At 37.8% G+C, this 13,991-nt stretch overlaps 1 protein-coding gene across 2 annotated transcripts in view; it reads right to left on the bottom strand.

The window, feature by feature from the left end:
- Positions 1-13,991, bottom strand: part of DOCK1 (dedicator of cytokinesis 1) — a 566,139-nt gene that overhangs the window by 441,344 nt on the left and 110,804 nt on the right. For both annotated transcript variants that reach the window (XM_054033802.1, XM_054033801.1), the window contains exons 19-22: positions 9,147-9,244; positions 6,130-6,219; positions 3,464-3,564; positions 1,996-2,130 (exon numbers count right to left, since the gene is read on the bottom strand). In XM_054033802.1, the coding sequence (XP_053889777.1) occupies positions 1,996-2,130; positions 3,464-3,564; positions 6,130-6,219; positions 9,147-9,244 (424 nt within the window). The remainder of the gene's footprint in view (positions 1-1,995; positions 2,131-3,463; positions 3,565-6,129; positions 6,220-9,146; positions 9,245-13,991) is intronic.

Genomic DNA, 13,991 nt, shown 5'->3' on the forward strand with positions numbered 1-13,991 from the left:
GCCACATTTGGTTAGAAATTGGAATTCAATTAAAATGCACAGAAACAGCCTTTTAAATTTGTTTTTGATTAGTTAAATAAAACTACCTTAAATGTGCTAGATGCACAAGAAGAAAAGTTTATCAAAGTTCGTTTTTAATACAAAACAAGTTAACATTTTAAACAAATCAAATATTATCTGCTAGGGAATTGACTTGATTGCTTCTGGTCACCATGTCCTTCAAGATTTTAGAAAAAGTAGATCTCATCTCCTCACATCTTATTTTTATTCATAGATTGAAAGAGGAAATCAAGCTTTTCTGCTTTTTCCAACTCCCAATGAATCAATCAATTTCTCAACTTTGAATGAACTAGTCATTGAACTGAAATGAAAAAAATTCTCTCTGCATCTGGAGAAAAAGCCAGTGCTATCAGAGTGGCATGTCAACAAACTCTGGTTCCAGGTGCTTAGCCGGTGACTTCCCCCAATTCATTGGTTTGACTTTCTTTAAAACTTCAGCAGTAAACATACTACTTGAATATTATTGTTTTTTATTTTATTTAAATGATTTTAAAAGATTATAGTAAGTTGAGGCCTTAACAAAGGTTACCATAATTTCAAATAGGTTTTTTTAAAAGACAAGGTATTTATTTTAATTGTTTTTTAAATAATTTTTTATAAATTCATTGATTTTAATCAACCCTCAATGATGTGGCCCAGAGAAAAGTTTCCTTCTGCCGCCCTGCAAAAGGTTGAATATCTTCCAACCAGGTGAAAAAGTTACAGTAATCTGAGGTGAGGAACTAGCAAAGTCAGTCCCGGACCAGTGATGGTTATTGAGCTGCGTCCCATTAGTAGCATTAATATTTGGATAATTATTATCTTGATGCTATTGCCAATAAGAGTTTCACAGATTTCCAATGGCATGCACAGTATTCGTTTCGAGCTATTGGATCACAAAACCATGCCACTATTATATATCACTGTGCTACCTGGGGTGATTGTTAGTTTTCACTTTTCTCTACCCTCTGTTTGTACAGGTTGATTAAAAACTAAAGAATCCTACCCATGAGAATGAAATAATTTAAATATGAATACATTTAAGACACTCAAAACATTTCTAAAATAGTGTTCCTGGTAACATGTGCAGAATTCATACTAATGTAGTATGGTTTAAAATGTTGACTGGAATTGTTTGGGATGACCAGCATAACTCATTAGTTTGCCACTTGTAAGTAACACAGCCGTTCTAAACCCATGCTAATAAAGTTGTTACACCTCACTACAACATCAAATACTCTAATTACAGCAAGAGTAACTGCCACAGTTAAGGCTGCCTTCCCATGCTAACCTTCTGTTTTCAGACCCTTACAACATTCAGAAAGCTATGAGCAACAATGGAAGCGCTTATGTGCCCTTTCTAAACTGAGGTATCACTCCCACTGTGAGGTCCATGCTTAAATATGCCCACATATAGTCACTGTTTACGTTTGCAAGGCAACTGAGAGAAGGATGCTGAACTAATCACAGGTGTAGTTAGGGTTTGGTAGCTGGGAAGGGATTAAGGGGACAAGGGACAAACTATAAAACTAGTAGCAGTGTGGCCATAAAATAAACGGTAGCAATGTGTCCATAAAACCATCAAACCTCACAAGGTCTTAGCACCCTCAATCTTATTCCTTCTGTCTAATGCCTAAGTTACATTTTCTTATACTTTGGGGATAAGCCAAATTTGTGCAGAGTAAACAAGTGCTTTATGAAGAAATAAATAATATTCTATTTACTGCATAGTACTTCTTACCTTTAAACAGCCAGTGCCCTTATGAAAAATGTTTTGCTTCATACCAGTCTACTAGTAGGCACAACATTTACAGTAAATACAAAAAAAAAAGGCAGAACTCATCACAAACTTCTCTAATGTCAATTGTAATTTTTAAATAAAAAGAGAAAAATCATATTTAAGAAAGGAAAAAATATGAACCCCAAGGCTGTTTTTTTTTAATTGTTAATACTTACTGATTGAACAATATTCTGGACCGCACTATAAATTTGAAGATGTATTCCAGAGCTTTCATGGCTTTAAAAAGTTGATCAGTTACGCCAGGTTTCTCAGCATTATCCACGTAATTTCTTAAAACTTTAGTCAGCTTTCTATTAAAAAATAATACGGGTTACTTGTACTTTTTCTAATTAAGAATTTTGCTTCCTGAAGAATTTAACAATATTAGCCACAGCTAGTGCAGATAACATGAAAGCATTTTATTATGTGAGAGTAAGGACTCTTCATTCAATTCTTGTCCTTACCAGTGACTAGCTGTGACTCTGGGGAATTCCCTTAACCTCTCTGTTGCACACTTTACCTATCTACAAAATGAGCACAGCATCACGTATTTCATAGGAGAATTAGCAGGCTTAATATTTACAAAGTCCTTTGAATCTTGAGATGTTCAGGTGAAAGGCGCTATGCAAGTGCAAAGAATTATCATAAATATTTGTGAGTAGATTTCTAAATTTAATTATACTATCTAAATCAATAGCCCCTGCAGGGTTGTATCTAGTATCCTTGCATATGGCTTTACTTTGGAGCAGTGACAAAATAGATCCTGTAAAACTTGCCTTTTCAAAATTATAGACAGTAGCAGTTGACATTAAAAAATGACTTAGTCTCCAACTTTGGGATTTTTAAAATTTTGTTTCTACGGACTAACAAAATTACCACTTCTATAGCCTCGCTTTTCCTGACTGGAAATCACTTTTTAAACTGGAATATAGACAACTCCCAGTTTTAAAATTACCATCTTTAGATTTATTTTAAACATACAGTAAGTGATATTTTTAAAACACATATAACCTACTGAAGCTAATGAAGACCTAATTTTGTCTTATTATCACTTAAGTGAACAGACTTCTTCCCACATAGATCATAAAGGTAAGTTGGATGCCAAACTCCGTTCTCAGGAAGAGAAAGTTGCCAAGCAAAACTATCGATTACTGTTTTTGTATCCAACAAGAACAGTCTGAAGAAGCAAATAGCAAAAGGAAGTTGAGAGGTTTTGTTTTTGCTTAAAGATGACAATGGTGTACACATAATAGAAGATAAGCAGAACACCAATTTTACACTGTAAGCAAGATGGATTTTAATTTTTTAAATATTTATTATTCCTTGCACAAGTATAATTGGCAGTTGTCATGTTTTATTTATGATACCTTTCTCCATAAACATGTCTGAAATAGTTCAAATCACCATCTCATTAAAAGGAGGAACTCTGGGCTTCATGCCTCAGGATTGACAGCACTGTTACTATTAATTCAGATTTGAAAAAGGAAAGCAGGAATATCTCTTACTCAAAAACAAAAAAAAAACATGTTTCTTCGTGTTTATAGGCAAACACCTATTTAAATTATGCAAAAGGAAACGTGAATATCATCTGGAGATATTCTGTACAACAATTTTTTCATTAGAAAAATATTTTTAAAAACTTACGTGTAGGCTAAAGTAGCACTGAAATGTTTCTTAATGTAGGTTTCCAAGACAGGATTAAAATGCTGAAATTTTCTGTCAGCAATCAGTCCAATGATAAATACCTGTTAAATTAGTATAATTTTTCCATTATCCACAAAATCTTTGAATTTCTATATTCTCAGGAGCTAACCAATTGCATCATTTCAAACGAGCCACACTAGTAACATACAGGACACAGTCACAGACTGACCTTCGTTAAAAACAACAATCCTACTACAGTAACTCCTCACTTAACGTTGTAGTGATGTTCCTGAAAAATGCGACTTCAAGCGAAACGATGTTAAGCGAATCCAATTTCCCCATAAGAATTAATGTTAATTGGGGGGGGGGGGAGGGGGGAGAGTTAGGTTCAAGGGAAATTTTTTTCACCAGAAAAAAAGACTATATTATATATATGTATACACAGTATAAGTTTTAAACAAACAATTTAATACTGTACACAGCAATGAGGTTGTGAAGCTTGGTTGAGGTGGTGGAGTCAGAGGGTGGGATATTTCCCAGGGAATGCTTTACTGCTAAATGATGAACTAGTATTCGGCTGAGCCCTCAAGGGTTAACACATTGTTGTTAATGTAGTCTCACACTCTACAAGGCAGAACGAATGGAGGGAAAAGAGACAGCATGGCAGACAGAGACAGAGACACACACCCAGTGTGTGTGTGTGCGTGTGTGTGTGAGTGAGAGATGTGCAAGTTTTTTTTGTTGGAGAATTGTGACTTTTAGGTCTGTAACTGAGTGACCAAGGAGGTTGAGGTGTTCTCCGATTGGTTTTTGAACGTTATAACTCTTGACGTCTGATTTGTGTCCATTTATTCTTTTGCGTAGAGACTGTCCAGTTTGGCCAATGTGCATGGCAGAGGGGCATTGCTGGCACACGATGGCATATATCACATTGGTAGATGTGCAGGTGAACGAGCCTCCGATGTTGTGGCTGATGTGATTAAGTCCTAATACTCCAACAAAAAAAATTAAAAAACAGACTCCAACGAGAAACTGCAGAATTGGAATTAATCTGAAAACTGGACACCATTAAATTAGGCTTGAAAAAAGAGTGGGAATGGATGGGTCATTACACAAAGTAAAACTATTTCCCCATGCTATTTTTTCCCCTCTGTTACTCACACCTTCTTGTCAACTGCTGGAAATGGGCCATCCTGATTATCACTACAAAAGTTTTATTTCTCCTGCTGATAACAGCCCACCTTAATTGATTAGTCTCATTATAGTTGGTATGGCAATACCCATTTTTTCCATGTTCTCTGTGCACATATATCTTCCTACTGTATTTTCCACTGCATGCATCGGGTTTTAGCCCACGAAAGCTTATGCCCAAATAAAATTTGTTAGTCCCTAAGGCTAGGTATACGGGGGGTGGGGGAGGTGTCGACCTAAGATACGCAACTTCAGCTATGTGAATAGCGTAGCTGAAGTTGCGTATTTTAGGTCGACTTTACCTGGCTGTGAGTACGGCGGCGAGTCAACCGCTGCTGCTCCGCCGTTGACTCCGCTTCCGCCTCTTGCCGCGGTGGGTTTCCGGAGTCGACGGCACTAGACGCGATAAGTCGATCCCCAATAGATCGATTGCTACCCGCCAATTCGGCGGGTAGTGAAGACGTGCCCTTAGGTGTCACAAGTACTCCTCATTCCTTTAAGTATGCTGCCCCACTCTAAGAACATTACCTTTTTAGATCAGCAAGTTGAGACAGCAGCTGCTGCCTGCAAGCTCCCTCCGTCCTGAACCCTGTCATCTCTCCCCCCTGCTCTATGGAAATGGGGTGAGTGGGTTGCAGGAGCAATGGGCACCCTGATATTAGCCCCCCTCCTTCTGTCCTCTCCCCCGCCCCCTGCACAGCAAGCAGGAGACTCACGGGAGCAGCTCCAAGGCAGAGGGCAGGAGCAGCACATGGCAGTGGGGGGAGGGACAGCTGAACTGCCAGCAATTGATAGCCTGCTGGGTGGCTGCCACACAGGGAACTTAAGGAAACGGGGAGCTGATGGGGGGCTGCAGGTCCACACTGGTTCCAAGCCCCCACCAGCTAGCTGCAAAGGGCTGCGCTTTCTGCAAGCAGTGGACAAAGCAGGGGGCTGCCAAATGATGTTATAAGGGAGCATTGCGCAACTTTAAACGAGCATGTTCCCTAATTGATCAGCAACATGACAACAAAACAATGTTAACCGGGATGACTTTAAATGAGGAGTTACTGTATTCTGTTTACTTTACCAACTTTCTGTTCCTAACACAGGAATGGTTCTCTCTCTGCCCCACCACCACTCTTATACTTTTACCAGTGTCCCAGCACAGCAGCTGGTCCACTATATGCTCCGCCATTTCTTCTGGCCCTGACACTGTCAGCAGAGCGCCCCCCTTACACTTGTCTTCAATCACTATGATGCAGTATGTCAGAACCCTCAATCACTATGATGCAGTGTGTCAGAAACCTCCATCCCCTTTGAATTAAAGCCCTACTGGGAGTTTAAAAAAAACACTTCAAATAAAACAAATTTCAAAAGGTGTGATTTGCAGGTGATCGGATGAATATTATTTATGAAAAATACCATAATTAAGTCTATAAATCAATAACATTTACATTTTAGCCAAACACCTATGCACAAACAAGTCAACTTACCAAAGCATCAAACACTAGGGTGTCAAACGTCTCACTCTCTGAATTCTCCATCATGATGTTAAAAAGTGCATCCAGTGTATCTTGTAGGAACTGCAGATAAATATTCAGTCACTATATTTTACAGGAAATTTGAGATTTAATTTCCCAAATTGATATTTTACATGGATCTACACACTAATTTTTATTTTTACATTATAAAGAATATAAAAATAAAAAAGAGTTAGTTGGAAAATAGAAGAATTTTTTTCCACATTTTGTTTTTCAGTGAATGTTTATAAAATTTAGTATTTATATATCAGAGTTGGCCAGAAAATGCATTACTACCCCTCCCTCACTCCACTCCCCCCCCCGCCCCCCCCACCCCCCCCCACACACACAGAATATTTGAACAGAAACCTTTACTTTTTATAGTGAATATACCAAGTGTTTCAGGATTCAATCTTAACATACTGTTAAAAAAATCATGCAATTTTTGAGACACGATCATATATCACAGTACAAAACACAAACAAGCAAGTCAGACTCATGCTAAATAAATCAAGTAGTACTCAGATGCTTTGAAATTATCTTGACATTAACAGAAAATACAACATAGCTATTTATGGCTCCATGAACTCACAATCCCACAGCAGTCAACTAATAGCATACATGCAGGCATGGGAAATACCACACACAACCTTCTCTATCCCACACCCCCCCCCCCAATAAAACCTACAGGTCTCTATCACTGTAACTGAGGAAGAATCTTCACTAGACAGTTGGCAGGACACCCTGATCTGCACAACATGAAAGTAAAAGCAGATTAGCAAAGGGGACTTGATTTAAGCACAATGGGAAAAATTGCTCTATAACCATATAATGTAATATTCCTTCCTACCATAGGCTAATAGCACATAGGGTTGGAGTTCTTCAGGTTGCACGATGCATTTAGTTTTACCAACCAATAAGTCTGTGTCTAGGCAATTTGTGTTACTAGATGGACAGAAAACAACTCCTCCTCCCAGGCAGATTAACATGTGAATGGATCACCGCTCAGATTCAGATTTTGGGGGGAAATGTAGCTTTATGCAGCAAATGTCTTTTGTCTCCGTTGAAACAGGTAGGCAATCTTCTCCTGTAGCCAGACTCCAGTTTAGGGGTGGAGTAAGGTATTTGTTTTGTCAAGAGATTTTATTGGGGGGGAAAGGGGGGAAATCTTCCATCAATCAGAGGAGTAGAGTAAACTTTTTTGGGATTGGAACTGCCACAACAATGAAGATATGTAAGATCACACTCAGGCAGCTTCTTGTGCAGTTCAGCAGACTAAACAATGCTCAACAAGAGACTCATTGTTAATGATCAAAAGCTAACTTTTATTTAGTATCCACTGTAATCCTCTGTTGGCCCCAATTTCCATCCCCAGGAATCTGTAACCACAATATGATGCTACTAAAATCTGGAGGTAAACAGCATAGAAGAGGAAGAGCTTGCAACATCATTTTCATATGGGCCCGCAGTTTGGGACAGAAATCAGCTTTTGACTTCATGTTTTAATTTTTAGTAGAACAATGGCTGTCTTGCAGTCATATTCATTTAATTAAGGGAAACAACATGGCAGTTCACACTGGTATGTATTTAAACATTCACTTTTCACTGGGAGTGATAGTTTTCCCGAGCATATGATGGTTTGATAGCATGGCTAAACTCCATTAAAAAGAAAACAGAGAGATGAAAAGGTGCCATGACTGGATGTTTTTTGCACATGTGGGCATCACACACATTTGCTTTCATTTGTAGAACTCATTTTGTATGAGCAGTTTTGAACACATGCAATGAGGACTTCCAGTGACTTCAAATAAGAACTCTTCAGTCATGGGCAAAAATTTAATTGATGCATGTCCCTATTAATAATGGGAGCTTTTTGATGGACTTCAGTGAGGCTAAGATTTCACCTGCACTGTCTACAAAAGTGTGCGCGGAGAGGTGGGGGAACAGCAGTGTGGTGGGAGGGGGAAGGGAGGTTCACCTAAATATTGTTTTAACTTTCAGTTGTGTCACATTCTATTATTTTTTTGTAATCACTGAGTACGCAAGTATTTGCCTGCTGTATACTCTCCCAGGTAATTTGAAAAACAATGAAAATTACCCATGATAACACTAGTTGGCAGTGAGCATCAGCACTGAGCTATGGCTAAGAAGTAATATAAGCCAAAAATATAATAAACGAGGCCACTCTGCGAAGTCCTATGTAACAGGACATGTTTTCCTTATTCAGTAAAGAACAATGGCTGTGGTCTCAGCTGTGCGAAGTTTCCTTAAGATGAAGCATTCATTAGTGCTTTTTTACTTTATTTGAATTTTAATTTGGTTAATAGAAGCATAAAGGCCCTTTAGGTTCATCTACTCCTGATATATTACTTCTGCTGACATTATTGGATTCGATTTAATACAATGTATCCAATAAAGACTAAGCCTACTGTTTTCCACAAATAAACCTGTCTTTATGTTGGTCTCTACAATCACTCAATGCCCTTATGGCCTTGGCAAATGTAAATTATTTGGCCCAGCTACATCTTCAGCAGAAAACATAATTAAAAAAAATATTAGCACCACTTGCTGAAATGTAATACTTGCACTCCACATTCAAACATAATAAAATGCACTTAATATTTATTTAGAGAATTGAACTTTTGCTATGCATTTTATTACCTCACAATGATTGAGGCACTCTCCCTCAGCAATAATTTCAAGACGTTTTTATTGTACTGTTTAAATAAAAATCCCTTTTGGCATTTAAATGCGCATATAAAAGCAAGTTTACTGCAGTATTCAAAATATCTATATTTTAAAAACCTGTGCATTACACATCTGTATTTAAAAGTAGTTCCTTACTTTACAGGGGTGTTGTGAGGACACATACATTAAAGATTGCAAGACACTCATATACTACATTAATGGGGGCTATATAAATACCTAAGATAGAGGGACGCAAAAATTAAAATATCAAATTCATTTTAAAAATTTAACTTGTTTGTTACCTTAACCACTTCACCACCATCAACTTTCATCAGCTGTCTCAAATTCTGCTGCAGCAAGTTTGTGTTAGATCGCCATTTCAAAAGCCCCAAGAGATCCACTAGAAGTGAGAAAAACATTAAATTATTATGTGCTGCAGGAGTTATGCTCTCATTCACATACCCTGGCTATATTCATAATAAATAAAAACTTCACTTCCAAGTTAGTCATTTTTATTGGCTGTTTACATATTTCACTACTGTGTATCTGCATTGCTGAAATCTAGTACCACAATATTCCTACCTTCAAGTGCATTTACTCTGAGAATGTCATCCATGGAAACTTAAGAAATTCAAAATCAATAGTAATTATGATAAGGATACCTTTGTGCTATAGCATGCAGACTATGATTTTTATTATGAAAACACTGCTATTTTCAAAAAAGTGGATTACATTTGCTAAAGGTACTTTTAGAAAGGAGGCTGAGAAAGTGCTGGTTTCTCAACACTTTGTTTCATCTGGGAGCTACAGTTACAGTAATAACTCGTACAGTTCAGGTCAGGTTTTCTTCCACAATCATTTCCACAAGTTCAAGGGTTCCCTTCGGGTTTTCAGCTCATTGCTGGGGCCTCACTGTACTAGCCTGGTACAAGGGTTAAGGAGCTGGGGAAGGAGGTTAGTCTCCTTGTTGTGCCTCACATTAAGATTCCTAACCCCATTTCCCAGTTTCTTTATGGGATGCCTTCCCCTCAGTCCACTTTCAACTCCAGTTTATCATGGCACTATACACCTGTCACCTACTAAAGCGCAACAACCTGAACCGAACCTTCTGACCCACTCCACCAGTCTCTGAGCTGCAATGGGAAGGCAAAAGCCCTTCCTGCACGGGCCAATCTAGCAGTGAAGACAAAATTCCTTCCCAGTCTCAATAAAGGTGACAAGCGCAATGCCCACAGCAGACAAAAAAACAACTCGATGCTATTCTAACCCAGCAGTGAATGGGGCTCCTATACTCTCCCCAGGGTAAACAAGGGTCGGAGGCTTAGCTTAACCCTGCTTGCCAGCCCATCAATTTACATGATGCTTCCCACACTCCACCACAGCCCCATCCCTCTCTCAATCCCAAGGGAAAGGGAAACACTTAAAGGAGCTATACCCTTACGCCTCCAACCAGTCCGGATCTCATGCCTTTGAAGCTACAGAGGGTGCATTCTTCTGTGGCATTTAAAAGAAAAAAAAAACACAGAAACTATTTTTTAAAGCTAACAGCTGAAGAGGCGATCTAGCAATGTATTTTACAAATGCAGCAGATGTATACATTAGATATCCCATGGAAAAAAATAAAGTACATAACTAACTAACGTACATAATAAATGCATCAGTTCATTAAACCATACTACAGTATGGCAATTTACTATTAAAAAAATGGTACCTCTGAGTAGTATTCCTCCAAAGGAAAAGGTCAAGCTCTTACTAGATAGAGTTTTGTTTACAAAATACTTAAATAACCAATAGCAACACATGGAGTAGCATAATTTTTGAGCATCAACAAATGTTTCAAGGCTATTACCTTCTCTAAAGTGAATGCCATAACACTACATAAAGAGATACATTTATAAATTGAAGGTGAAAGAGACACTGGTTTGGCTGAAACAGATTCAAGTGATGGGCGGGGTGGGGGGAACCTTTCAACTGGGAAGTGCAAGCTAAAAAAGACTGCCCCTTATTAGGAGATACATTTCCCAAAGTAGGACAGTAGTAAGTGAAAAGTATTACTAATTCAACTGGCAATAAAATATAATCTCGCAAAAAAAAAAAATCAAGAATGGGATTTTAGGGGACTTACTTTAGCCACTGAATTAATTTTTTTTTCAGAAATAGACATGTTTTATCTGATTAAGTAAGAGCTTGCTTATAAGCTATCTCCCATCTCACTTCCTTCTTCAGATTCAAGAAGGTTCAGCATCCAACGAACTCCCTCAAAGGAGGGAGAACAATCAAGCATTCTGGACCTCTTTTTCAGGAAATACAAAATATGAGAAAACTGGTCACTTTAACCCCAGATGTCTCTCTTAATTCCAGGTTCTTTTTTAGACTTGTCAGGAGTAGGGGATAGATTCTCCAGCTAAATGCTGGACAACAATCTGGCCTCAATGTCTTATCTTTACTGATTCTTATCTTGAAATAATTAGATTGACATAAAGGAGGACGAGTCTCCTCCCCAAGGGAGGATCCTGTTTTAGCATCCTAGACATGTGTCTGCATCATAAGCTTGTCAGCTGTCTACACCAGATTAAGTTGAAGGGGACGAGAGACCAACAGTGTTAGAAATCTCAGAGACAACTGCACACAACGGCTGAGTGTGTCTTGGCAAGAGAAGGAAAGAGACTCCATCAGACCAGGTTTCAATATCCTGCTATTGCACTGGTCTCTCATGCCTATTCAAATATTAACTATGAAAAAACAGATAATGTCTGCTTAGAGAAACGAACAAAATTCATGATTTCAGTGCCCAACATTTGCTACTTAGAGATAATGATCAGATGTTAAGGACACACATTCAAGAACTGATAAACAAACAACATCAGAGAGGCACGGTCGCTGAAGGAATGGAATTCAAAAAGAGCATGTTGTCAAACCTGTGTATTGGAATACACCAATATGCAATGTCGAATGCAATGCAAAAACAAAACCAGACATATCATGATTAACTAAAATATGGGAGGCAGAAAAGCTGAATTTCAAAACTACTAAAAGAGCCATAAATCTATCTTTAACATGCTGTAGAATGGCTAACAAAAGGAGTACAGAACATCAAAAAAGGAGGAAATTAATCTTTAAAATCAAGATTATTGTCTAATTCGCTAAAAGAACCACTGCCATGGATTTTACTGCTCATAGGATGTTAAAGGGACACCGGAGAGTTGAAATGTATTTAAAAAAAAAAAAAGTTAAAAGTAGTGTCAGGAACTAAATGTATCCCTGAAACCCCAGCCAACTGTTGTTATTTTGCAATTATATTATCTATTTTTTAAATGGTTTTCTATTCCAATTGCTGTTTGTGCAGCTTTTACCTATGAGGGAAATAGTTAAACTGACTGCACACAAAGGAGAGTCAAACGCAAGAAGTAAGCAAATTGAAGAGATTTAGAAAAATATTTATTATAATAGGAAAATTAGAAAAATCATAGCCATTATTTTAACAACAGTTAAAACTATTTCAGACAGAAGTGTCATTTCTAAGTTGACTGCATCCCTTTAAAAAAAGTACTCCCATTTTTCAATTAATAGAAGAATTAATAGAATATGTTATTTCTTGATAATGTTATATTTTTTCTTTCTAACATGTCTATGAATGAATATACAAGGAACTTATTGACACTGTCACAACATTACACAGGTCTTGTTTTTGACTAAAAGTTACAAGAACATAATTATCAGCAACATAAAATAAGGAATTACAGCATTAACCAAAGTATAAAGCACATGTAAGTTATCTATTAAGGATTTATTACTGTTTTCTCAGTGTTAGTATTCACTATATTTACTCGATCAAAGTCCCATTAACTCATTGACCAAACTTCTGAATACTACTAACATTAATTAGTAAACACATAAGAAAAACTGTAACAATAAACATTATTAATCACAAACTAAAATAATGTTTCCAGCAGTGCAACCCTCTATATTGGATTCTGTCAGCTATATTTTATGAAACTATAAAATTACTGTTTTATCATTAGGATGTTATCATATATTTGGGTTGCAATTCAAAAATTATTTCAGAATTATTGCTAAGTATCTCCTTATGCCATAATATTGGTTGACTGCAGTGAATCTTACGTGCTTTGAATATAAAACAACAGGACTGTGTTTCAGAGATGTCACAAAGTACTGCAGTATAATTGTGAGGTGACTACGAAGTCATATCAGACCTGTGATTTTTCTACTTGGATAGGAACTGAATAAAGAATATATTTACAGGACAATCTTAATGGTTGCTGGCAGTAACACATCACTCAGTATTGTACACTTTACACAATATGTGTATTTATAAGCACTTATGTAAAATACTATTGAAAGAGGGGTACAGATCAACACAGTCATTCATGGTATTAAATCCATTGAAAGTTTTAATTAACCTGTGTCAATTCGATATTGAAGTATTCCAAAATACTATGTGTATGAACTGTCAATTAAGTTAAGCTATCTCAAAGGCACAGATCCAACCACATTTTTGAAAGAGAGGACAGAGAAATTACATACTGCAGAGGACTTGTGTTCATTAGGTTAGACCCCTCTAGGCTAGGTTCCTTCTGGCCTCCAAAGTCTGGGGTTCCATCATACATCATTAAAATAGCCAGCCTCCAAGTACTACCTGATCTCTCTCCCCCTGGTGACTCCTATAATGACTATCTCCTTTCCCAAGATGACTCCATCACTCCCAGATGACCTCCCCTACCCCATATCCTGAATCCTATCCACTAATCTAGAAGCAAGGAAGGAGGCTGATCAATCCATAGAAACAGAGTGAAAACAAAAGAGCTGGCTGGAGAAGAGGATCAGTTGCTTCAATGACCCGTGAGCTACATCAGTGACTATGCCAAAGGAGCATGAAAAGCAGGTCTGAGGCTGAAGGGTTTAGAGGAGATACTATGATGCTAATCACATCCCTGCCACTCCATGCCCAATCCTTAAACTCCAGCCATGGGGCACATTCTACAGAGAGGGTGAGGCTTGGCAACTTCCTCCTCCCTCCCAGACCCTTCTATCCATCCCTGCTCTGGTCTCTGTGCCAGTCATAAAAAGAGGGTGGAACTTGTCACTTGGAGAACCCTGCACGCACAATGAAAATCATATAAGGCAGC

This window comes from Malaclemys terrapin, chromosome 7 (genome assembly GCF_027887155.1).
Source record: "Malaclemys terrapin pileata isolate rMalTer1 chromosome 7, rMalTer1.hap1, whole genome shotgun sequence".
NCBI lineage: Eukaryota > Metazoa > Chordata > Testudines > Emydidae > Malaclemys > Malaclemys terrapin.